A 24831-nucleotide genomic window follows, 5' to 3' on the forward strand; every position below is an offset into this window, starting at 1 on the left:
TTTACAGCCTTCTTAGTGTCAGTCTAAAGGTGATTTTAGACGGACACTAAGAATGGCTGCAAAGGAGACTAGCGCACTCTATGTCATTTGTTGATTTCAAATAAGTTCCACCCAAAAATTCTTTCAATGTCCAGAAAATAAAACATCGAAACAAAGTTGCGAAACTGTCTGTCACAATATGGCTTTGACTGAAAGTAGTAGTCAGAAATAAATAACAATTAGTAACAATTACTTTACTCCTATTTGTGACATTTTGTGTTGTATCGATAACAGTTTCGCATTTTCCTTAATTTTTTCAAACCTTTCAATGTTCAAAAAGAAGCCCGAGTTTACGCAGATATGCGTCTAGTTTTTATTGTCTCCTTTCTCGCAAAAAGACAGCGGTACTCTCTCCAAGTACACTTTGGCCTTTTCGTGTTGTTTTAGTTCATTGAAGCAGAAACCAACATGTTATTTAGCGTAGTAGCCAGTTGTAAATCATTTTCATTGTCTTTTTTCTCGCAAATGGACAGTGCTCTATCCAAGTGTTCTTTGGCCTTGTTGTATTCTTTTAGTTCAATATAACAGATACCAAGGATTTCTATCGTACTAGCCAGTTGTGGATCATTTTCATTGTCTCCTTTCTCGTGAATGGAAAGTGCTTTCTCCAAGTATACTTTGGCCTTGTCGTATTCTTTAAGTTCATTATGGCAGAACCAAAGGTTATTTAGCGTAGAAGCCAGCTGTGGATCATTTTCATTGTCTCCTTTCTCGCGAATGGACAGTGCTCTCTCCAAGTACACTTTTGCCTTTTTGTGTTGTTTAAGTTCGTTAAGGCAGAAACCAATGTTATTTAGTGTAGTAGCCAGTTGTGAATCATTTTCATCGTCTCCCTTCTCGTAAATGGAGAGTGCTCTCTCATAGTACGCTTTAGCCTTGTCGTATTCTTTTAGTTCAACATAACACATACAAAGGTTTTCTATCGTACTAGCCAGTTGTGAATCATTTTCATCGTCTCCCTTCTCGTAAATGGAGAGTGTTCTCTCATAGTACGCTTTAGCCTTGTCGTATTCTTTTAGTTCAATATAACACATACCAAGGTTTTCTATCGTAGTAGCCAGTTGTGAATCATTTTCATTGTCTCCTTTCTCAAGAATGGACAGTGCCCTCGCATAGTACGCTCTCGCCTCTTCGTATTCTTTTAGTTGATAATTGCAGAAACCAAGGTTTTTTAGCGTACTAACCTGCTGTGGATCATTTTTATTGTCTCCTTTCTCGCGAATGGACAGTGCTCTCTTCAAGTACACTTTGGCCTTTTCGTGTTGTTTTAGTTCATTATGGCAGAAACCAAGGTTATTTAGCGTACTAGCCAGTTCTGAATCATTTTCATTGTCTCCTTTCTCGCGAATGGACAGTCTTCTCTCATAGTACGCTTTAGCCTTGTCGTATTGTTCTAGTTTATGATGGCAGAAACCAAGGTGATCTAGCGTAGTAGCCAGTTGTGGATTATTTTCATTGTCTCCTTTCTCATGAATGGACATTGCTCTCTCCAAGTATACTTTGGCCACGTCGTATTTTTCTAGTTTATTAAGGCAGAAACCAAGGTTTTCTAGCGTACTAGCCAGTTGTAAATAATTTTCATCGTCCCCTTTCTCGCGAATTGACAGTGCTCTTTGCAAGTATACTTTGGCCTTGTCGTATTCGTTTAGTTCAATATAACAGATACCAAGGATTTCTAGCGTACTAGCCATTTGTGAATCATTGTTGTCTCCTTTCTCGCGAATTGACAGTGCTCTCTCCAAGTACACTTTGGCCTTTTCGTGTTGTTTTAGTTCGTTAAGGCAGAAACCAATGTTGTTTAACGTAGTAGTCAGTTGTGAATCATTTTCATTGTCTCCTTTCTCTCGAATGGACAGTGCCCTCGCATAGTACGCTCTCGCCTCTTCGTATTCTTTTAGTTGATAATTGCAGAAGCCAAGGTTTTTTAGCGTACTAACCTGCTGTGGATCATTTTTATTGTCTCCTTTCTTGCGAATGGACAGTAGTTTCTCGAAGTATACTTTGGCCTTGTCGTATTCTTTTAGTTCATTATGGCAGAAACCAAGGTTATTTAGCGTACTAGCCAGTTGTGAATCATTGTTGTCTCCTTTCTCGCGAATTGACAGTGCTCTCTTCAAGTACACTTTGGCCTTTTTGTGTTGTTTTAGTTCGTTAAGGCAGAAACCAATGTTGTTTAACGTAGTAGCCAGTTGTGAATCATTTTCATTGTCTCCTTTCTCTCCAATGGAAAGTGTTCTCTCATAGTATGCTTTAGCCTTGTCGTATTCTTTTAATTCAATATAACAAATACCAAGGATTTCTAACGTACTAGCCATTTGTGGATCATTTTCATTGTTTCCTTTCTCGTGAATGGAAAATGCTTTCTCCAAGTACACTTTGGCATTGTCGTATTCTTTTAATTCATAATGGCAGAAACCGATGATATTTAGCGTATTAGCTATTTGTGGATCATTTTCATTGTCTCCTTTCTCAAGAATGGACAGTGCCCTCGCATAGTACGCTCTCGCCTCTTCGTATTCTTTTAGTTGGTAATTGCAGAAGCCAAGGTTTTTTAGCGTACTGAGCTGCTGTGGATCATTTTTATTGTCTCCTTTCTTGCGAATGGACAGTAGTTTCTCGAAGTATACTTTGGCCTTGTCGTATTCTTTTAGTTCATTATGGCAGAAACCAAGGTTATTTAGCGTACTAGCCAGTTGTGAATCATTGTTGTCTCCTTTCTCGCGAATTGACAGTGCTCTCTTCAAGTACACTTTGGCCTTTTCGTGTTGTTTTAGTTCGTTAAGGCAGAAACCAAGGTTATTTAGCGTACTAGCCAGTTGTGAATCATTTTCATTGTCTCCTTTCTCTCTAATGGACAGTGCCTTCTCATAGTACGCTCTAGCCTTGTCGTATTCTTTTAATTGATAATGGCAGAAACCAAAGTTTTCTAGTGTAGCAGCCAGTTGTGGATCATTTTCATTGTCTCCTTTCTCGCTAATGGACAGTGCTCTCTTAAAGTACACTTTGGCCTTGTCGTGTTGTTTTAGTTCATTATGGCAGAACCCAAGGTTATTTAGCGTACTAGCCAGTTGTGAATCATTTTCATTGTCTCCTTTCTCAAGAATGGACAGTGCCTTCTCATAGTACGCTCTAGCCTTGTCGTATTCTTTTAATTGATAATGGCAGAAACCAAGGTTTTCTAGTGTAGCAGCCAGTTGTGGATCATTTTCATCGTCTCCTTTCTCGCTAATGGACAGTGCTCTCTCCAAGTACACTTTGGCCTTGTCGTGTTGTTTTAGTTCATTATGGCAGAACCCAAGGTTATTTAGCGTACTAGCCAGTTGTGAATCATTTTTATTGTCTCCTTTTTCTCGAATGGACAGTGCTCTCTCCAAGTACACTTTGGCCTTGTCGTGTTGTTTTAGTTCATTATGGCAAAAACCAAGGTTTTCTAGCGTAGTAGACAGTTGTGAGTCCTTTTAATTGTCTCCTTTCTCGCAAATGGACAGTGCTCTTTCCAGGTATGCTTTGGCCTTGTCGTATTCTTTTAATTCGATGAGACACGAACCAAGGTCATTTAGTACCAGCTGTATATTACTTTGATCATTTCCAGTTTCGGAAATCGTTAGTGCTTTTTCAAAGTACTTTTTTGCTGTTTCGTTTTCTCTTAATTTACTTAATGAAACTCCAATGTTTCGTAGTGTAATGGCCTTGTATGGATGACTTTCATGATATACACTTTCTGTTAATTTTAGTGCTTTTTTATAGAAAGATGTTGCTTTTTTTTCATCTTTAAAGTTTGATAAACAAACCCCGAGGTCATTAATGGTGTCAGCTACCCGTACAAATTCGTTGTCACGCAGTTGTTTCTCGATCTCAAGTGCTCTTTCACAATACGTCTTGGCTTTTTCAAATCCTCCATGACTTCTTTGAAGTAACATAACCAGTTTAATTAATATATCAGCCAAGAGGGTGTCGTTTTCACCCCGACATTTTTCATGGATCGCTAGGGCTCTCTGTAAATATGCTTCTGCCTTTTCGTGTTGCCCAAGATGCATGAGGCAGACACCCAGGTTTTTTAACGTAATAACCAGTTCCGGATGATCTCCTCTGTGCAAACTCTCTTCGATCACCAGTGCTTCATCCAGATGTATTTGTGCTTTTCCGTAATTCTCTAGATTAATATATAAGTCACTCAGACGTTTTAATGTAGTGGCCAAGGCAACGCATACATCACCACTACTCAGTTTCCCCTCAAAATGTCTTTGCTTATCTTTGAGCGATTTATTCATTACTGCACCACTACAGTATGTACGTTGTTGGATTGACAGACATTTTTCTAGGAAGATCTCAGAGGCCTTGTAACTTCCCTGCACAAGACAGATACTTCCTGCTTTGAACAAACTGTCAGCGACATTGAGATATTTTGCTGTGAAGATGGAATGATCCAATAGACGCAGGTTACGTTTACTTGATATAACCACAAAATGTGGCGTAAGCGATCGTGTGGCGATGATTTCTGCTTTGGTTACATCGTAAACGTTGTTAAAAGAGACGAGATCTGAAAACACTGACATCAGTTTTAAAATATCCATTTCATCAGCGTCGAACAATTGCTGCAGGCCATGGTAAACCACTTGATGTACACGAATTAATTTTGAAATTTCTAAATCTTCAGATAAAATGATAAGCGAACTCAAACTAATATGAGCAGCAACAACGTCTTGGTCTTCATCAGGCATACAGCTCATTACATATTGCACAACATATTTCAATGGTATTGGTTCATTAGCTATGACTGACAGGAACTGAAAAGCATGCATCATAATCTTGTCTTCACTTACTACCTTCTCAAGAGCAAGCCTAACAGCAGCTGTCATTGCTGATTGATACGTCAAAGTGGTCCTTTTGTAAACCTCTTCGGTTGCCTCACGCTTTCCTTCTTGTAGTTTGAACAAATAGTTCTCCCATTTGGTTTTACATTGGTCAGTAGAGTTGAATATTCGCTGCACGTAAATTGCTGCACAAGCCAAAGCAAGCGGTTGGAAATCAAGAGCACTGGCAATGTTAAATAAAGTGTCACGATCACCAGTAATACCAGAGATTTGGGAAAGTAATGCGATGGCGTCTTCTTCTTGCATTCCAACCTTAAGAGATGAATAATGATATGTATAGGCGTCAAGTGGAATGGATTGGCTGTCTTGAGTGGTGACAAGGATTTGACCATCACCACTTGTCTTTTCTCCTGCTTGAGGCAAGTACACTGAAACTGATTTCAAATCATTTACGTTGTCCACAATGATCAGCCACGATGAATAAATCTGCACTTTTGGATTGACCAAACTTTTCATATTTTCGAATTTCTCTTCTGGAGTGAGGTCTTTTGATGTAGCAATTCTTGTAACAGAGTCTTCGTCACAGTTGAGTCTGGCAGCGAAATCCACGTACGATCCAAGAAGCGTGTCGATGTTGGATGCGTTGAAGGTGAATACAAACTTAAGATGGGTTGTATCTTCAGGAACTTTGTTAAAGTAGTTATTTCCAATCTGCCTGGCAATCTCACTCTTTCCACATCCTGGGTTACCAGACAAGTAGATGACCGTCGTCTCATTTTTCTTCGTGCTTCGCAACTTTTCCATCTCGTGGTTTATTGTCTTGATTTCATCTACGCGATCAGTGGTGTCATGGGAAGGTTTGGGTGGTAAGACACAGAAGGAATGAAATTTGACATAGCGTTTCCTCTCATTCTTTAGCTGTTGTTGAATACTACTAAGTTCCACTGTCGGAAAGCTTTTTTGGGTTTTCACTTCATCCACTTCCGTCGTATCCAGCCACAACGCCTTAAAAGCAGCCAAAACTTTCTCTATGGCGTCTTCAAAATCCACGTCTGTAAGCCTTCCACTAGTAGTGTGGGCAAAAGCTTCATTGCGGATTTCTCTCAGTTCGTCAACGTTTGTCTGTACAGTGGTATTTAGAAATGGCCCGAGACAATCTGAGAAAAGAAGAGCATAAAAGAGACAAGTGCAGTCCCATTCATTAGTGTTACCGTTTGCCATGATAGTGAGAAGTCTTGCATTACGTCTTTGATTTCCAGGTGATTCCATGTTGCAGAAATCGGTTGCATTTTTGGGTACATCATTCCATTCGCCGTGTGTAGGCTGGTAACGCGCGTTCCATTGTTGCTTGAAAACTGTTCGTAATCCCTCGGGTACATGATGAGTGAAGACATAACATAGACGGAAGTAGTTGAGCTCCTCGTCTGTATATTCCTTGGTCGCCATCTGAAATGTGCAAAGATTTTAAATGTCAATAAGAACATCATGAAGTTTGCTTTTTTCGTTACCAAGGAAGCAATTACAAAAGCACACGCTGGATAGTATTCCTAGCCTATCATCTATTTAGCACGTGTGTCTTTGAAGGTGACTGCTACCCTACTAGCAGAGATCCTTTTTCGTATTTCTATTTTTGTTGTTGAATCTTTTTGCATTACTGGCTTTTGTTACTGGCGATCGTTAAGAAAGGAACCTCTACCCTGGCTGCAATATGAGTTGGTGCGACTTGAGCTGGCCACAAATAAGCATGCGTCGAGTTGTTTTCCAAAAACTTGGATGATAAGGCACACACAGCAAACTAAAATGTTATCTGGAGAAAATGGTGCCTGAAATATGAATTGGTATGACTTAAAACTGATCACAAATCTACATTCTCCCTTACCTGTCAGTCTGTTGCAGTGCCACAGCCCACTCCCACGAAATCGAGGCTCATGCAAACATTCGGGCATTTGACCATAGTCAAGCTCCTCATAGTTTGGAATTTGAAGCTGAAAATAAATTTGATTGCAAAATTTATCACCTGGTGTGTGCTTATTTCGTGCTTTGAATTTTAAGAAACGAAAATTCGCAAGTTGTTTAAAATTACTGTTTTGTTGAGAGTAAATTCAAGATTTTTTTCCTATGATATTGGGAAAATTTAAGATTTTTTATTTATTAGGATAACCATGAATGAAAAACTTCAGTACGGCCTCAGTTTAGTACTTTTTAGGTAAAATTAGAGATTCATCGGACTGGAGGGGCGGGCATTTGACCACTTAGTCCCCGTCCACACGTATCCGCAAAATTTTGTATCCGCAAAATGTTTTTCATTTTATTTATTACGACAAGCTTCATAATTACATCTGCTTTGTCTTTCATCGCGTATTCGAGATAAACTAATGAGTCGTTTACATCGAGCAAACTTGTCCCTGGTAGAAGGGATACCCTTTTCCCCGACCTACCCTGGGCGAGCTAACTTTTCCCTATTTTCTTTGTGATTTCAAGCCATTTTAGTGATTCATTTTTTTTTTTAAATATTCGTTTCCTTGTCTTCTCCTTTACAGGGGCCGAAACGAAGATTTCTAAAACATCGCTAAAATGGCTCGAAATCACTACTAAAGAACAAGGACGACGTAAACAACACTTCATGTGAGTACATATTACCTTTTATTTTATTTTTTTCGTTAAATTACATTCAGTTATCAAAGCTTGTATGGGCTTCCTGTGGTTTAGTTAGAAGTTTGAAACCAAATCGCATATTTGAAATTCCTTTGAGTGCCCCTAGTGTCGGTATCACGAGAAGAAACCAAATCAACTACATTTGAGTTTCATTTTCTCGTAGACCGTTGGATGAAATCTCTCAAAACCAAGGCACATCACAGCTGGATAACCGTTCTTTGCTCTGTGTGATTTTCATGCCAAAAGAAGAGACAAAAGGCGAAACATTTCGGGTCCAAATACAAGGTGGTAATCGATCCGGCGGTCGAAGCTGCCTGCCTTGTCTATTTTAGATAGTGAACGAGACAAATTAACCATCAAACCTTTGAAGTCCTAAACGAGCATTTTTAAGGCTTTTTCGCATATGAAACACTTCAGGACTCATGATAAACTATTGATCTTTATTTCCAATTTATTTAAATTAACGCTCCAGTTTTGCGAAACAAGCGAGAATAAAATTTTCCAAAATTCGCGTTGAATTTATAGTTTGGTTCCACCTTCTTAATAGGAGGAAGATGAAGTCAAACGTGCCAAAACATGTTTTCTTACTCGAAGATAGTTCAAAAATGACTCAGAAAATTAGAATATTGTTCTTAAACAAGTTCCATATGAATCGGAGATGAAAACCATCCAAAAAATAATAGAAAAATATAATAAAAGCCAAGATCCTGGCTCGAAAAATAGGCATCTCGATCTCATTCGTCACAGAAATACATCACTTGCTCGGCAACAACTTGAACTTAATACAGACTATACTTGACAATAGCCAAAAATCAATATTATGCATATATTACCTTTTCTAATAGCCAACAATCAATATCATGTTACCTTTTATATCACATATTTGCCTTCATCTTCTGGCAGATCGAGACCTTTTCATTACGGAAGGCCTGCCTAAGTAACATTTAGTCCGAGCGACCAGACGCAACAGGAAAAAGAAGTGCTTACTTGCGTATTTGGCCACAGGCAGCCCCAGCTCTGTAATTCTATAGAGAATGCATGGGGATTTCTTTGGATTATATTTTATAGCCTATTTGATATAGACTTATAAGAATAAAATGTACTACGTTAGTTTGACGTCTTTATCTGTTGGTTTTTATGCCCTGTGCTCAATTTCAGTCGATTTCGATCGTTTTTCTTCATTTAATTATCCCATAAAGAAAAACGGTCGAAATTGCCTGAAAAAATAATATTCCAACGGCTTGTTGTGAAATTGTTTTTTACTGCCGCCAGTCAAGAACATAAAAGGTTACCGCGACTGGTTATTTTTGATTGACAAAAAAACGAAATTTCAGGACTTGCAGCTTGTAACTACAGAATATGGAAAACCGTAGTAATGCAAGCATTCCGCGTGTTTGTTTTGACTGTTCCCGCCCCCTAACAACATGTAGTTGTTTGACATTCAACTTAAGAACGATACGTTCAAACATCCAAAACAAACACGAAAAATGCTTCCATTTTTGTTTGAATTCTGTACGTGTCTTAGGGTGGGTTTTGAACGATCGTTTTTGATCACTGACACAAAATGGTAAGCTTGTGTACAAGCTGCGTCAGTCAAACAATTTTAATGTTTTATAAACTGCTTGAACCTCAAAATTCAGGCAAACATACAGGGTTTGCTTTTGTTTTCCTTATTCAAACAAAACATCACTAAGTTCGAAATAAAGCTTAGAAAACTGAAAAATCGGTTCGAATGAAATAGCAGTGTATGTTCTTTCAATCTGCCTAGTTTCCAAAAGTCCAGTTGTAGTACCAAAACCCCTCGGGTGAGGGGAAGGTGTGAGTAAAGGCGTACAAGTGTCTTGCGGGTTAATACCTTTGAAGCTCGTAAAACTATTACATTTTTAGGAAAAAAGCAAAACCAATTTTTGAAACCCATTTCAACTGTCTTTTAGAATTTAAAAATCAAAATCAAAAAATGAGGAAAATTACGATCTGGAATAACTCCGTGGAATGGACTTTTTTATAGGTGGAGTGTGGGATCGACAAAAAAAATTGGGTTGTGTTATTGCATGGATTGGGCTTGATTTTGAAAGATAAATATAACTGCCGGTCATTTAGTGTTGTCATATAGGAATGTCTATAAAATGACCATCATCCGGTGAAGAATCTCATACTGCATTTCAGCTTTGGCAGATCTTGAAGATCACACAAGTAAAAGGTTTCAACATATTCTTATTACTAGTTGTAAGGAAGTCATGTATGAAACTTCATTGTGCGGCAACCATCTTGACTAGAACAATAGATTTCCCCACTAAGACATTGCATTCAGGCGCTTCAAGATGAGACTACGCGCAGTTAATTCTTCTCATGAGGTCCAATGACGAATCTTTTAATACAGAGCCAAGTGCTCCAAAGCTTGTACTTTTGTCCAGCATGACCCTTCTTGTTCAATCGGTCCTGTTCAATCTTTAACTACTCATCTTTGACTACTGAGCCAAACATGCCTGAAAAATTGGACTTCACAAAATGCCAAAATTTAGTGTCCATGCTTGAAACTTAAGGCTAATTCTTTTATATTGTGTTTGTTAATACAGTATCTTGGTGTGACAAAAGTATACTCTCGAACTTTTTAGTATACTTGGAGAAAACAAACATTTATTTTCTCACTCAAACTCTTCAAAATTCTTAGAAAACGTTCTGAAATGTAGCGCATGCGCAAACTGAGCCAAGTGATTCATAACTTGTAATTTTAATCCATCACGACCCTTCATGTTCCATCAGGTCCTGTTCAATCGCAGAATCACGGCTCAATGAAGCGACACTCTTTGATTCATCGCTTCCCACGTGTTCAAACAGGTTTCTATGACTACTTATTTTGCCCTGAAAGCTTTTCTTCCTTATATGGCTGTCCATGATCTTCACCGCACCACACGCCTTGGCTCGGTAGCACGCATCTCGTACATGGGACATCGGTAAACAAGGACAAATTGTCTCTAGTTCTTCCAAGAGGGCCATTGTAGGGGAGGGACGTTTTCTTAGGGACTCTATTTTGCTCGCTTCAAGGTCCTTGAAGATGTCACTGATCACAAGATGGAACTGTTCTTTTGTGGCGTTGTCTAGTTCGAAGGACAGTTGTTTGCGAGTACTGAATGGAAAATGCCATACTGTCCTTGAGTCACTTTTGGGTTCACGACCTTTGAATTAAAAAAAATATCAGTTAATAGAAATAAACCCCACTTGCATGCGCGTCTGCCAGCCCTCCCGCCAAATTCTTGAGCATGCGCAGTATCGAGTTTTTTTTTAATGCGACTAAGCTTCGGCCGTCTCAGCCAACTCGCTAACATCAGGGTTAGGGTAACGGCTAAAGTGCTACTCTAACCAAAAATGGTTTATTTTTTGTATAGCTTTGAAAATTAATAAAAATAACTTGTTAAATAGTTATAAATATTTTCTTCATTTTTGTTGCACGTCTCTTAGTTTGGCCGACTGAATAAACGTTTGACTTCAAGTGGTTGTACAACAATTTCCCTCTGTTTTAGAGCGGTTTTTGACCCGAAAACTACGTTACGACTTAAAAGGTCTATGGATTCTAGTCGTGGTAGTTAATGATGTTAAACTATATCTATTTTGTAGTCAAAAATGTTTTAGATTACCTTGTATAAGTCTGATAACATCATGTCGATCAATAGCCGACAGTTTATCGATTAGTTTGGATACTAGCGTGTCAGGATCTCTTAATGTGATGTTTTCTAAAAGAGTCATGCAAGGCGAGTGATTTCTTTCCCAGAGACGAATGTGAATCATTTTGTAACTAAACTCGGAGGCAAGATTTCTCCAGTCGTTACAAATCACCATTGGACGGTCAAGGAGTGAACACACGTCGCGTACTTTTCCGCTAATTTCTAGGAAATCCCTAAGGAGTTGAAAAGAGCCTTCTAAAATGAGAAATAGAATAAGGGAATTAGTTAAATATTATAATAGGAAGCAAGCTAGCAAGCAGGCAAGCAGGCAAGCAGGCAAGCAGGCAAGCTATAGATAAACTCTATGTTTAATAAACTTATGACAACCATTATTCCCCTTAGGGATTCTTCCACTACATACTATATTTACAACATAGAACACTCAACTCACATGTTGCTTTTTACGGAGGGAGGGAGCCGGAGGGAAAGGGAGAAAACAAGATATCAAACAAACTCAACTCATATATGATCCAGTCTGAGCAGGGACTCAAATCCGGACCACAACGGTGAGAGGCGAGAAGTAAACCACTAGGTCACCCATGCCACCAGCAAGCAAGCAAGAAAGGAACAAAGGAAGCAAGATAAGAAGGAATAAAGGTATGGGAAGGGTCGAGTTCAAGCGAGGAAGAAGTACAAAAAAAGAAAAATAAATAAACAGAAAAAAAGGAAGGAAGGAATGAAGCAAGCAACTGGATGAAGTTAATCAAGCAAGAAAGAAAGGAAGTAAGGAAAAGAAGGACGATGAGGGAAGATGGAATAAAGGATATCATGAAAATATATTATTAAAATGGAATGAAACGTAACGATAGGCGAGAAATAAGCTATAAAAAGGGTTGACAAGTACAGAGAGAAAACAGACGAAGTCAACCAAAAATAAATTATAAACAAAATAATAAAAATAAATAATAATTACCATCAGATGTCTCACTTCCAAAGCTCCTTTCATTGAACAGATTGAAACACTTTTCGTGTTTAAAATGCTAACTCTCTTTTGGTTTGTATCGGGATGAGCGGGACAGTTCAAGTCACGTGACATCTCCTGAAGTCTTAATGACGTCAGACTATCGACAGATCGAGAGCGTCGTCGCGATGACAACAGACTGTTGTGGTAACTTTGTTCAGCTTGAAAAAATAATTACAATTTCATTTGTAGACAGTTTTCCTTATGTTATCACAGTGGGAAAAAAAGTTTTGTTTAAACATGATAATACATGGGATGTTCGTTTTTTCCCCAAATTGTTATCATTCGTTTGATAGTTGTTTACTTATGAGCTCGGCAATGCCATGGAAGCGCATTAGTTTACATCGACAAAAACTGGGACGACCAAAGTCAAGGCCCGGGTAGCTCACAGATGGAGTTGAAGTTTTGCAATGTTTCTGAAGTGTCTATGAACTCTAACTCTATGTTTTCAGTATTGATTCTACATCACTTAAATTATTTAAGATTTTACCATTCAACTATTCACTTCATGTAGAATCAACAATGAAAATGTTGACTCAAGGTTTTTAGGCACTTTAAAGTAAACTTTTCTGCTAACCTTGTTTTTGGGCAATCACCAAGTCCATACAAGCATATCTGTATTCTTGCTCGTCGATCTCGACGCTGAATTCAATCTGTTCGCCCTTTGCCTGCTCCTTCAGATCTTCTGTCACCAACACTTTTTCTAGATCCTCTCGAAGCTGTCCTGTTTTGTATCTTAGATCAAAGTACCATAAAGTTAGATTGTAACTATTCTTAGCGGAAATATGGACCAAATCGATGTTTGGCCCATTTCAGACCACGTGTCATCCTCTTGAGAATAAAATTCTTTGAGTTGTATCCATATATATTCATGTTTCTTCTCATGTACAACTGTTAAATAAAGAAATGATACTCTAGGGAATGACAATGACAATCTTTTATTTAGCACCATGTGGTCTGAATTGGGTTAATAGAAGAACCGTGTCGCCACCACTCATTCATGTAAACAAAACAAAAACAAAAAATCCAAAACTCTTAAGCGTTTGCTAATGAACCTGATTTCAGAATTGACCATTGCCAAAGATTGTATGAATATTCACTTGATCCACACAGTCTGCCAGTCAGCCGTGCAAATTTGGATCCGGATTCGTGAAAACAGAACGTATTTTTTTATACATACCGTGTTAAACGGTATGTACATTTTGAATTTTTAACAGGTTAGAAAATCGTTCTGTACGGTGTAAACACAGCCTCATTTATTTTAATTTTTTATCAGATGAGCTAGATAGCTAGACACACGGCTTGCTAGTTCAATGTTTACCTTTTCCACAAGTCGTTCAAAGCATACAAGTCTGTTGCCCAAAGCATCATTTTGATCAACCCAGACGTCTTGTAAAGCACCATGAAACCATTCGGTAACACCACGCCCGTAACATGCACAGTTACAAATGGATGTCTGCCATGGCTAACTCACAGATTGAACCCTGCAATAATCTCTGGGCTGATCTAAGTCAGGGCACGTCTAATTCAAAAATACAACAACCTCTGGACTGTTTTAAGTCAGGGCATGGCTAACTCACAGATAGAACCCTGAAACAACCTCTGGGCTCATCTAGTCCACCCACGTTACCTATATTAAAATTGAAAGAACAAGATGTGGCAATGGTATGAACAGTTCATGTGAAGTACTACTTACTTGGTATCAAAGCAACTGGTCTCACTTTTAACGATGATCCAATAACAATCAAAAGATCTGCCTAAAAGACAAATACAGAGTAGAAAATGTTATAGCAGACAAATGGCTTACAACCAAGACAAGCATTGTGATTGGATGGTTTGTAATTTCATGCATCGTGATTGGCTGATTGCAAAATGTTATTGAAGTATAATTATAGCAACACAGGATTCGCATTCATATGAAATTTGTTAAATACACAAAGCTATTTCACATGTCAAACAAAAAAAAGTGTTTCTTGTTGTATGAAAGAAATAATTGGGTTGGTAGGTCGGATTATATATTTTTTTACTGATACAACAGTGAAAATATTAGTGTCTGCAACAATTGGCTAGAAAATTAGGGTCGCACAACAGGAAATACACTTATATTTTAGTTTGGCCTTAATACCTTTCCTGAATCTTCTTCTAAGTGATGGTAAAAATCAGAAGGGACATTCTCACCAAAGAAGACAATATCTACAGATACTGTAGTTAAGACTAAAAACAGGCATTCAATTTACTAGTCATTTTAAAATAGGCTGTTTGCATTCTAATGATAACACTAAAAAAATGGACATCAATGAACATGATGATGATATTGGTAATAGATTATGATGGTAAAGATGGTGTTGATGATGATCATGATGATGATATTGGTAATAGATTATGATGGTAAAGATGGTGGTGATGATGATGATGATGATGATATTGGTAATAGATTATGATGGTAAAGATGGTGTTGATGATGATGATGATCATGATATTGGTAATAGATTGATGGTAAAGATGGTGATGATGATGATCATGATGATGATATTGGTAATAGATTATGATGGTAAAGATGGTGTTGATGATGATCATGATGATGATATTGGTAATAGATTATGATGGTAAAGATGGTGTTGATGATGATCATGATGATGATATTGGTAATAGATTATGATGGTAAAGATGGTGATGATGATGATGATGATCATGATATTGGTAATAGATTATGATGGTAAAGATGGTGATGATGATGATCATGATCATGATATTGGTAATAGATTATGATGGTAAAGATGGTGTTGATGATGATCATGATGATGATATTGGTAATAGATTATGATGGTAAAGATGGTGATGATGATGATGATGATCATGATATTGGTAATAGATTATGATGGTAAAGATGGTGTTGATGATGATGATGATCATGATATTGGTAATAGATTATGATGGTAAAGATGGTGTTGATGATGATCATGATGATGATATTGGTAATAGATTATGATGGTAAAGATGGTGTTGATGATGATGATGATATTGGTAATAGATTATGATGGTAAAGATGATGATGATGATGATGATGATATTGGTAATAGATTATGATGGTAAAGATGGTGTTGATGATGATGATGATATTGGTAATAGATTATGATGGTAAAGATGGTGATGATGATGATGATGATATTGGTAATAGATTATGATGGTAAAGATGGTGATGATGATGATGATGATGACGATATTGGTAATAGATTATGATGGTAAAGATGGTGTTGATGATGATAATGATTATGATATTGGTAATAGATTATGATGGTAAAGATGGTGATGATGATGATGATGATATTGGTAATAGATTATGATGGTAAAGATGGTGATGATCATGATGATGATATTGGTAATAGATTATGATGGTAAAGATGGTGTTGATTATGATATTGGTAATAGATTATGATGGTAAAGATGGTGTTGATGATGATGATGATGATGGCAGTAGCTATAATGATAAAAAATAATTAGCAAATAAAACAGCTTTTTCTGTGCTCCGTTCACTAATAAAGCATGCAGGAAGTGATGTAAACACAACAAAAGTATAAGGAGAAGCAGAAGCCATAGGCCAGAGCTTCTCACACTCCTTGAGTGCTTACAGTGCTTCCTAAGAGGTGACGGAAATAATGATAATGATGATGTTAGCTAAACAAAGGATACCAGGCTTCATGATAGCAAAAGCCCCATCTTCTTCTTCCCTACATTTTGGACAAGTTGGTATTTTCTGAAAGAAAAGTTGTTGGAAACGATTTTGAGGATTAAAGGACGAAAATCTTTAGTGCAGTCTAAAATCTCCCTCAAGATTTATTTTATTTTATTGCACTTATTTGAATGAAGGTCGTTGAAATGCTTTGTTAGCGAACAAGACTTCAAACTTCATGGTTCACACTTCAGTGATGATGGTAGTAAAAAAAAGATACACAATAAGCAATATTATTGGTTTAGGTGCTGGGAAAACACAACAAATGTACAATGTAAAGCTGATCAGAGGATATAAAATAGAAAACTGAATTTTGGCAAATGTGACCAATGATTTGGAGAGCTCCAAATGGTCATGTTACATTAGCTTAATTTATATTGTACATTATAAAATGTTATAAATCTGGCGTTTTGATTGGTTGGGAGCATGTGCTTTATGAGAGCATATAGCACAAGCACACACTTTTAGTTGCATCATTCCTATCTAAAATAACGGTTATATACGGTTTATAAAAGAAATAAAAAACTTGATTGCTGTGCTGTGTGCCGTTATAAAACACTTGGGGATTAACAGAACACTTGAGAAGTGTCGTGAAAGTCCACTAAGCATCATGCTTCTCCTAAAACTTCTCTCATGTTCTGCCAATCCCCGCTTGTTTTATAACTAAACACAGCATGCTTGAGCATTTTCTATTTCTTCAAAATTTAAATGCCACGTGACCTCCATGCGACTACTTAAAGTTCTCCAGATGGTCATGTGAGCGATTCAAAACGCAATCAATCATTATTTTGGGAGTGATTTTGAATTCTTTGAGGTCACACACCACAGAAAATAAAAACCCTTGATGACGTCTTATGCAAAACCCCCTTTACCATTCCTGTTATTACACTATTTTGAAAACACAACTCAGGGTCAGATTCAGGGGAGGGGTGCAGAGGGTGTGCACTCCTCTCTGGTTCAACTTTGAGTCCCTACTTCAAAGATAACCCATAAAAAATTCTTTGATTCTAAGGGGTGCACCCCTCATTGGTTTGACATTCTGCACCTACTTTGAAGATAACCAATACGAAATTATGGTTTTCTCTTTGATTCTAAGGGGGGTGCAACCCTCCCTGGTTCAGCTTTGTCCCCCTACTTTCAAAGATAACCAATACAAAATAATGTTTTTTCTCTTTGATTCTAAGTGATGCAACCCTCCCTGGTTCAGCTTTGTTCTCCTACTTCAAAGATAACCAATACAAAATAATGTTTTTCCCTTTGATTCTAAGGGGTGCACCCCTCCCTGGTTCGACTTTGTGCACAGAACACCACCCTGAACAAAATCCTGGATGTGCCCCTCTAACTAAAATAAACCTCCTTCACCATTTCTATTCTACTACTCACTTGACTAAATATATCTTCTTTGATCACACTTGAGGATACTTGATATTTACAATTGGTACATGAAGCTGTTGAAAAAGATCCTGCAAAACAACACAATGTTAACTTAATAAATGCAGATTGAGACATGCTAAACAATTTTATAAAAGCAATATAAAATAGTTACTTATTTCTCTGTACTGTGATAAACACCCAAGGAGATGTAGAGTACTTAAAAAACAAGAGAAACACTCAGCTATGACTCATGTTCCTTTAATAACTTGCTTATCTTGTGATCTACAGCTCCCAGAGTGTTCATAGTCACAGTACGGAGACATGTGCATATGTTTAATATTCCTTAAATAGAGCATATACATACCATGACATTGTATAACTCTTGTTATACCAGCTATCTGTTCTAGTGTATCAATATTCTGGGAGTAATTTCTCAAGAGGTGACCACGTTCTTCAATTTGGCGAATAAATCTGTGACTTAATGAAGGTTTGAACTGCCCTGGGTAAATTTCCTATGACAAAAAAAAACGTTTTTAATATTATGGGCTTCCTGCGTAGACTTGCAACAGGTAGCTAAATAAAATGTGTAGAACTTTACATAAAATATCCATACCCCACCCATGGAGGAAACTTGAAATTCTGGAGGGAAGGGGATCAGAGAAAGAACAACATTACAGAGTTTGTATGGAAAAAAATTAGAAGTTACTGGGGGTAAGGGGTGCTCTTATAAATTCCCTCCATGGTGTGGATAAGGATAGTTTTTGGGACTATCCAATATAACTCTTAATCAATCTCAATGGAATGCTATGTCATAGACTCTGGGAAACTCAAGAATTTCAAGAGCTGTGATTGGTAAGAATATTTCTCATTATTATGAGGATAATGTCATGCTAATATTTTTATTTACCTTAGCAAATTTAAATGAAATGTCAGAGACTCTGGGAAACTCAAGAATTTCAAGAGCCGTGAAAAAATATTTCTCATTATTTAACAATAATTATATTCGCCAAAGGCGAATTGAATATCGGGGAATAATTAATAACCGAAACGAGTTTCTTGACCAATCAGTGCGCAAGATTTTCAATAATCACCTGTGTACATGTATTTATACTAAAATAAGGATAATCTCCTACTATAATATTTTTATTTTACCTTAGCAAATTTAAAGAATGGTTTGGGATTCTGATTAAAGTATGTAATATCAAACATGGCTTGAGGATCTGGTAGGTCAGGGTACTCTTGACTTAGACGAGCATAAATACCATCATGTGATCTAAAGTCTGGGATACCACAAGACACAGAAACCTGATAAGGAATAAGATGCGTAATTACAAAAAGATTGAACATTAAAAATGATTATATAGTTAGGCTAGTATGCACCCTCTGATTGGTCAAAAACTGTGCTTTATTAAGTGAACGGAGCACAGTGCTGATGGCATTTGCACGCGCCAAGTGCTGCTACAGATCTTAGACCATTTTTTTGCGTAATTTAATTCAATACCGAAAACATTTAGTAACTATATAATAAAACAAATAAAACACCTCTTTCTGTGCTCCGTTCAGTGATATTAAGCACTTAGGAAGCAATGTAAGCACTCAAGAAGTGTAAGAAGACCTCGCCTACAGCTCAAGGTGTTTCTCTTTATGCTTCTTTTGTGCTTACATCACTTCCTGTGTGCTTCTATGCTTCCTGGAGTCACAGGATCAATTCTCAAATTTAACAGATTCAAATTTTTATAATTTTTTTTTTTTTAAAGTTTTTACAAAATATTTTGCAATCAGTTAGAGAATTATTTTATTTACCTGTAAAAGAAAAATGACTATTTAGCTATAGTTGATAACTCACTGGGTTAATATATCACCCTCTTTAAATAAAGTTTATTGTATTGTCTAATACTAACTATTATGCATACTATATTACTTTTTTGGGAAGCACGGGTGGCGTAGCAGTGAGAGCGCTCATTTCTCCACAATGCGGCCCCGGTTCGAGTCCCGCTGAGCTTGGTATCCTATGTGCCTAGAGTTGTTTGTTGGTTCTCTCCTGTGCTTTGAGGGTTTTCCGGGTTCCCCGGCTTTCCTCCCTCCGCAAAAATCAACTCCTAAATTCCAATTGGAATGACAGTGGATGAATAGCTACTCTGTAGAAATGCCACTGCTATATCCCATTTATTATTTATTATCTTTTCACAGGTTAAATAAAATCTTCTGCATATCCTAGGTACTGTATGAATAACTCACCCCAGCTCCAGTCAATACCACAATATTTTTGCAGCTATTCACCAGACTGACGACATCATCTAATGTATTTACATAATCTAGTTTTTGTCGAGGTGTTGGTGATGTAAGGAGGCCGATAATAATCTTCCACAGTGTTGAATGGCTATCTTCTATCTCTGTTGGCTGATCATTTAGAGAAACACAACAGAATTTTAAGAAACAACAGATGATTGACTCAAGCTTCATCACTAACTATTCAGAGAGAAAAAAAATGATAAACATTTTTTCTGCACTTTTGATACAAGTAAAATTAATCTTAATGCCGACATAAAATAAAAGATTAATAATTATTAATTATAAGATGCCTTCCATTAGTATTTCTATCGTGTCTTACAAGTGTCAGGTCTTCCTAAATGTGTGCATTATAACTGTTTTACCTTAAACAATTACTGGATGAGGTTAAGAAAATCCGGTCGATCATGATATAATGATACATAGCATGGCGACAACTGATACAGGTCCACTAGTCAGGGACTAGTAAGTCTTTGCTCCAGGCTAGTGAAAATTAGGACACACTAGTCCATATGCTAGCGATCAAGGTTTATGTATGTGCCATTGGATTTATAGATGATGGCTAGTAAGCACTAGCGTAGACAACGTCAGACGGAGTCAATGACTCCGACGAAGGACTAATGTCCAAAACGTCAGTTTCTACTTTCACTACAGTGTATAACTTATAAATCTATTATATCTATTGGATTTATAGGCTTACTATTCATTTTGTAGTTCCAGAAATTAAAATCTGAAAAACTTAGCGTTAAACAATGCTGTACTGTAACTCAAATGTCTTTCTTCATACATGTACTGTACTTACCACTTTAGCATGGGGTATCATGTAAGATAGTATTTCTCTTGGATTTATGCCGAGAGTCATCTGCCGCTGAACCCAGCCCATTGGACCTAATATATCACCATGAAATAATCATTATTCAGTTTGTATAGGAAATCTCACAATAGAGTAATATTTGGAATTGATAGGTATGAGTGCTGTTTTAGACGTTTTTCCAAAATTAGACAAGCCTTTAGGCAAGTCTAATTTGAGAACTTTTAAAGAAATGATTATCTATATATTCCAAATAATTGAGTAAGATTGTACGATTTTTAGTTCATAATGCACTCAGCAAAATTGAGCAACTTAATTTAGACTCTACAGAGTACAATAATGATTTATTTATACTCCTCTTGTCCAATCAGAATCCAGTAATTTTGTTGTGTATTTATTATGAGCACTAGTGATTTTTAATTTCGTTATTCTTCATTTGCAATAGACGTCATAGCCGCCATGTTGGAAGAATTTGACAAAAGATTTTTCAATGAATTCTTTTGTTATATCTTCCAACATGGCGGACATCCCTTTTGTTATTGTGCTCTCTTGGGATTGATTGCAAACCAAGAATATGAATATGGAGGTTATTTTGCAGTTGGAAACTTCAAACTCAATAAACAGAATTACTGGATATGAGTCCTACGACGATTTTCGTTCATAACCACCTCCCCTCCCCTCAATTTTTTCTAAGATGTAAGTACTTTTATGAAACTGCCTTAAAAACCTTTGAAAATTTATAACTGAAAGGCAATTTCACATTCTAAAATATCCTAATAACTAATATTTCACTTTTATTCTTTATTCATTGCGTTATTGGCTCAAAAACAGGATTTCGTAAAGTGACATTTCGTTAACAAAACAAAAACAAACATGGCTGCCGACAGCGAGTTGAAAATATTCCAATTACTCTCGTTAAACAAGGTTAAGTTTGAAGTTTACCTGCTATAGGCTAGTAATGACGTTCTTCGATATTATCAATGTCATCTTCTACGCTAAAACAGCTCGGGAAGTCATCCCCGTCGAATTGTTCGTGCTTTGAAAATTCGTTATTGCCGCCATCATGTTCACGTGACGAACAACCAGTTTCTTGAAAGACGCTAAAATTAGACAAAATTGGCTCTTCGTCGACTATTGCTCCTTCTTTATCACTTTTTGGAGCTTTAGGGGGGCTAAGACCTTCGATTTCTCTCTCAGGAGAAAGACGAATTCGTTTTGAACGGAATTTCTTGCTTTCTGCATCCGCCATTTTGGATCGTATGTCGGTATGCAAGGTCCATTATATGGAAGGTATTGAAGGGTCATTATGTGTAGGGGATCGGATGTAACCACAGGGATACCAAGCTTTATTTTGTGAAAAAGAGAACAAGTTGTAATAATATATACTTGTCACGCAACATTAGGTTCTATTATATAACAAATGTAATATGACTCTCTCTCTACACACATTTTATCAAGTTAAGCACCAGAATAAGTATACCCAAATTATTCGTCATTAAAGCAAGCAATCATAATCAAAGCCTCCACTAAATATCATGACATGGTGTCAGAAGTAAAGTACTAACCACACAAGACACTGGAAGGTCAGTAATATTAAGAAATAAGCGTTTTTTGGCAAGAAACACATCAAGCATGGCGACAGGGTTCACGCCCCCTGTTATGAACTGGCAAGCTGGAGCCGATATCACTGACGAATTTGCTAGATTTAAACAATATTGCCAATTAATATTCACCGGCCCGTTCTCAAAGAAATCAGATGTAGAAAAATCTTCATATATACTACTTTGGATAGGCCGTCAAGGCGTAGATATATACAACAGTTTCACGTGGACCGACGACGATGACAAAACAAAGCCCGATCTTATTTGGTCCAAATTCGAAAAGCATCTCGCACCTAAAACTAACTTTAGATTAGCAAGGTATCAGCTTCAACATTTAAAACAAAATATCGATGAGAGCACTGATGATTTTATGACTAGGTGCAGGAATCATGCAAATAAATGCAAGTTTAGAGATCAACAGGAGTTAGAAGAACGACTAATTGAACAATTGATTATAGGCACTAAGCATGTTAAAGCTCAAGAGCGCATACTTGAGCACGGAAACGACTTAACGCTTGACAAAGCAATCGAATACGCCAGAACATACGAAGCAACAATGGCGCATATAGAACAGCTATCCAACAAACCGCTTGACAACCAAAGCGTGAACCGGAAACATGAGAAAATGTGGAAACTGCGGAAACACTCACGAATACCGGAAATGTCCCGCGTATGGTTCTACATGCAATTACTGCTCCAGAGCTAACCACTGGAGTAAAATGTGTCGCCAAAAGAACAAGCCCACACAACAGCTCACAAACCAACATACGACACAAGACAAAAAACCATCCCATCAAGACAGCACACAAGAAGCACGTCACAAAAACAAGCGCGTCCATGAGATGGTGAACAATAATGATTTACATGAACATTTTGACTCATTGAATTTTGAATCGATAAGTGTCGATAACGTCACTACTAAACCCAGAGATGAAGTATACGCAACACTAGGCGTTCGATTGGCCAGCATGCGAAACGCACAAGCTGCAAACTTAAAGGCCAAGGTAGACACAGGAGCACAAGCCAACATCCTACCAATCCGACTTTTCAAGCAGATGTTTCCGGAGAAAATTGGTCCAGACGGAAACCCTCTACCTAATGCCCTAAAGCCATCAGCAACAAAGCTCTCAGCATACGGCGGATCAGAAATCGGTCAACTAGGCATATACGATATAGAATGCATACACAACAAATTACAAACCAAAGCACCATTCTACATCACCAACGCACCAGGCCGTGCAATCATAGGCCTACCAACAGCACTAGATTTAAGGCTAATTACACTGAACTGTTCTGTGGAAACACAGGATGATGCCAAGCAACCACACGGCCAAAGCCAAACAAACCACGCTACGAGCCAGAAGATAGAAAGTAAAGCACAGCTATTATCCAAATACCCCACCTGCTTCGACGGCATCGGGAAATTCCAAGGCGAATTATACCATATCACGCTGAACCCCAATATAGCCCCTGTGATTCACCCACCAAGAAGAGTACCGATCAGCCTTAAGGATGATATCAAGCTAGAGCTAGACGAGATGATGGAACAAGGAATAATCACAAAGGTCCGTGAAGGTGAACCCACCGCATGGGTCAACAGCCTAGTCTATAGACGCAAACCCAACGGTAGAATAAGAATATGTCTGGATCCTAAAGATCTTAATTCCGCCATTCAACGGGACCACCACGTTACGCCAACACTAGAAGAAATTCTCCCCAAACTCAGCGGAGCCAAGCATTTTTCAATTCTAGATGCCAAAAGCGGATACTGGAACGTCGTCCTCGACAAAGAATCAAGTTACCTCACAACTTTCAACTCCCCGTTTGGCAGGTACCGGTTTCTGAGAATGCCATTCGGCCTCCGTATGTCACAAGATGTATTCCAATCCTAAATCGACCAGACCTTCGAAGGCTGTAAAGGAGTCATTGGAATAGTTGACGACATAGTTGTCTATGGCCAAACAGAAGAAGAACACGACCAAAACTTGCACAGCATGATCCAAAGATGTGAGAAGACTGGATTAAAGCTCAATCCAGACAAATGTCACATAAAGCAAGATAAGATCAAATTCTATGGCATCATCTGTAGCGAAGCTAGAATACAGCCCGACCCTGCAAAGGTGTCCGCCCTGAAGCAGATGAAACAGCCAGGAGATCGCCGAGATCTTCAAACCTTCCTAGGACTGGCAACCTACATGAGTTCTTTCATACCCAACTTAAGCACACTTACAGCACCTTTAAGAAGTCTACTCAAAGATAACCAAGTCTTCACTTGGAACGCCAACTACCAAGCAGCATTTGAGCAAATAAAGAAGTCAATCGCTGATACAACCACCCTAACATATTTTGACGATAGAAAGGAAGTAACCCTACAAGTTGATGCCTCGATCAAGGGTCTTGGAGCATCCTTACTCCAAGATGGCAAACCAGTCGCTTTTGCAAGCAAGTCGCTAACTGAAACCGAAGCAAGATACGCTAACATTGAAAGGGAACTTCTAGCAGTAGTATACGGTTGTGAGAGATTTCATACTTATCTATTCGGACGACCATTCACAGTGCTTACTGACCACAAACCTCTAGAAAGTATTCATCTCAAGCATCTGATATCGGCACCACCCAGATTACAGAGAATGCTACTAAGATTGCAGCCATACGACCTGAAAATCAAGTACATACCCGGAAAAGACATGTTGATAGCAGATGCACTCTCACGTCTATCACCAGAAGATCACCATCCCATTGGAAACATGGAAGTCCAAGTACATGAGGTGTACCCTCAATTTAGCAAGACCATGATTGAGAAGATTCGTGAAAACACCAGCGCAGACCAAGAAT

At 37.8% G+C, this 24831-nt stretch overlaps 2 protein-coding genes across 2 annotated transcripts; both read right to left on the bottom strand.

Moving 5' to 3' along the window:
* Positions 1–422: 422 nt before the first annotated feature.
* LOC148910644 (uncharacterized) lies at positions 423–6299 on the bottom strand. The gene is made up of 2 exons (XM_089031049.1): positions 3512–6299; positions 423–3469 (listed from the first exon to the last, which is right to left on the bottom strand). Exons 1-2 carry the CDS (start codon positions 6297–6299, stop codon positions 423–425), a joined length of 5835 nt encoding a protein of 1944 aa, XP_088887175.1.
* Positions 6300–12763: 6464 nt separating this feature from the next.
* LOC148910645 (NAD-dependent protein deacetylase sirtuin-1-like) lies at positions 12764–21644 on the bottom strand. Its single transcript, XM_089031050.1, is given in 10 exon segments — positions 12764–12915; positions 13888–13948; positions 14317–14384; positions 15882–15945; positions 17305–17384; positions 17660–17807; positions 18448–18600; positions 19534–19695; positions 20387–20472; positions 21338–21644. Coding segments are annotated over 10 exon segments (1281 nt in total).
* Positions 21645–24831: the final 3187 nt, after the last annotated feature.

The sequence above is a fragment of the Actinia tenebrosa genome, unplaced genomic scaffold (genome assembly GCF_029948245.1).
Source record: "Actinia tenebrosa isolate PJP-AT-01 unplaced genomic scaffold, QUT_ActTen_1.0 PGA_scaffold16__25_contigs__length_10494907, whole genome shotgun sequence".
Lineage (NCBI taxonomy): Eukaryota > Metazoa > Cnidaria > Anthozoa > Actiniaria > Actiniidae > Actinia > Actinia tenebrosa.

Bases quoted from the DNA above. Each gene is read 5' to 3' on its own strand.
- LOC148910644 (XM_089031049.1), bottom strand. From the start codon at position 6,299: ATGGCGACCAAGGAATATACAGACGAGGAGCTCAACTACTTCCGTCTA. The intron at 3,470-3,511 runs AAGGAGACAATT...CTACTACGCTAG, and splicing joins AGCACTGTCCATTTGCGAGA to AAAACCTTGGTTTTTGCCAT.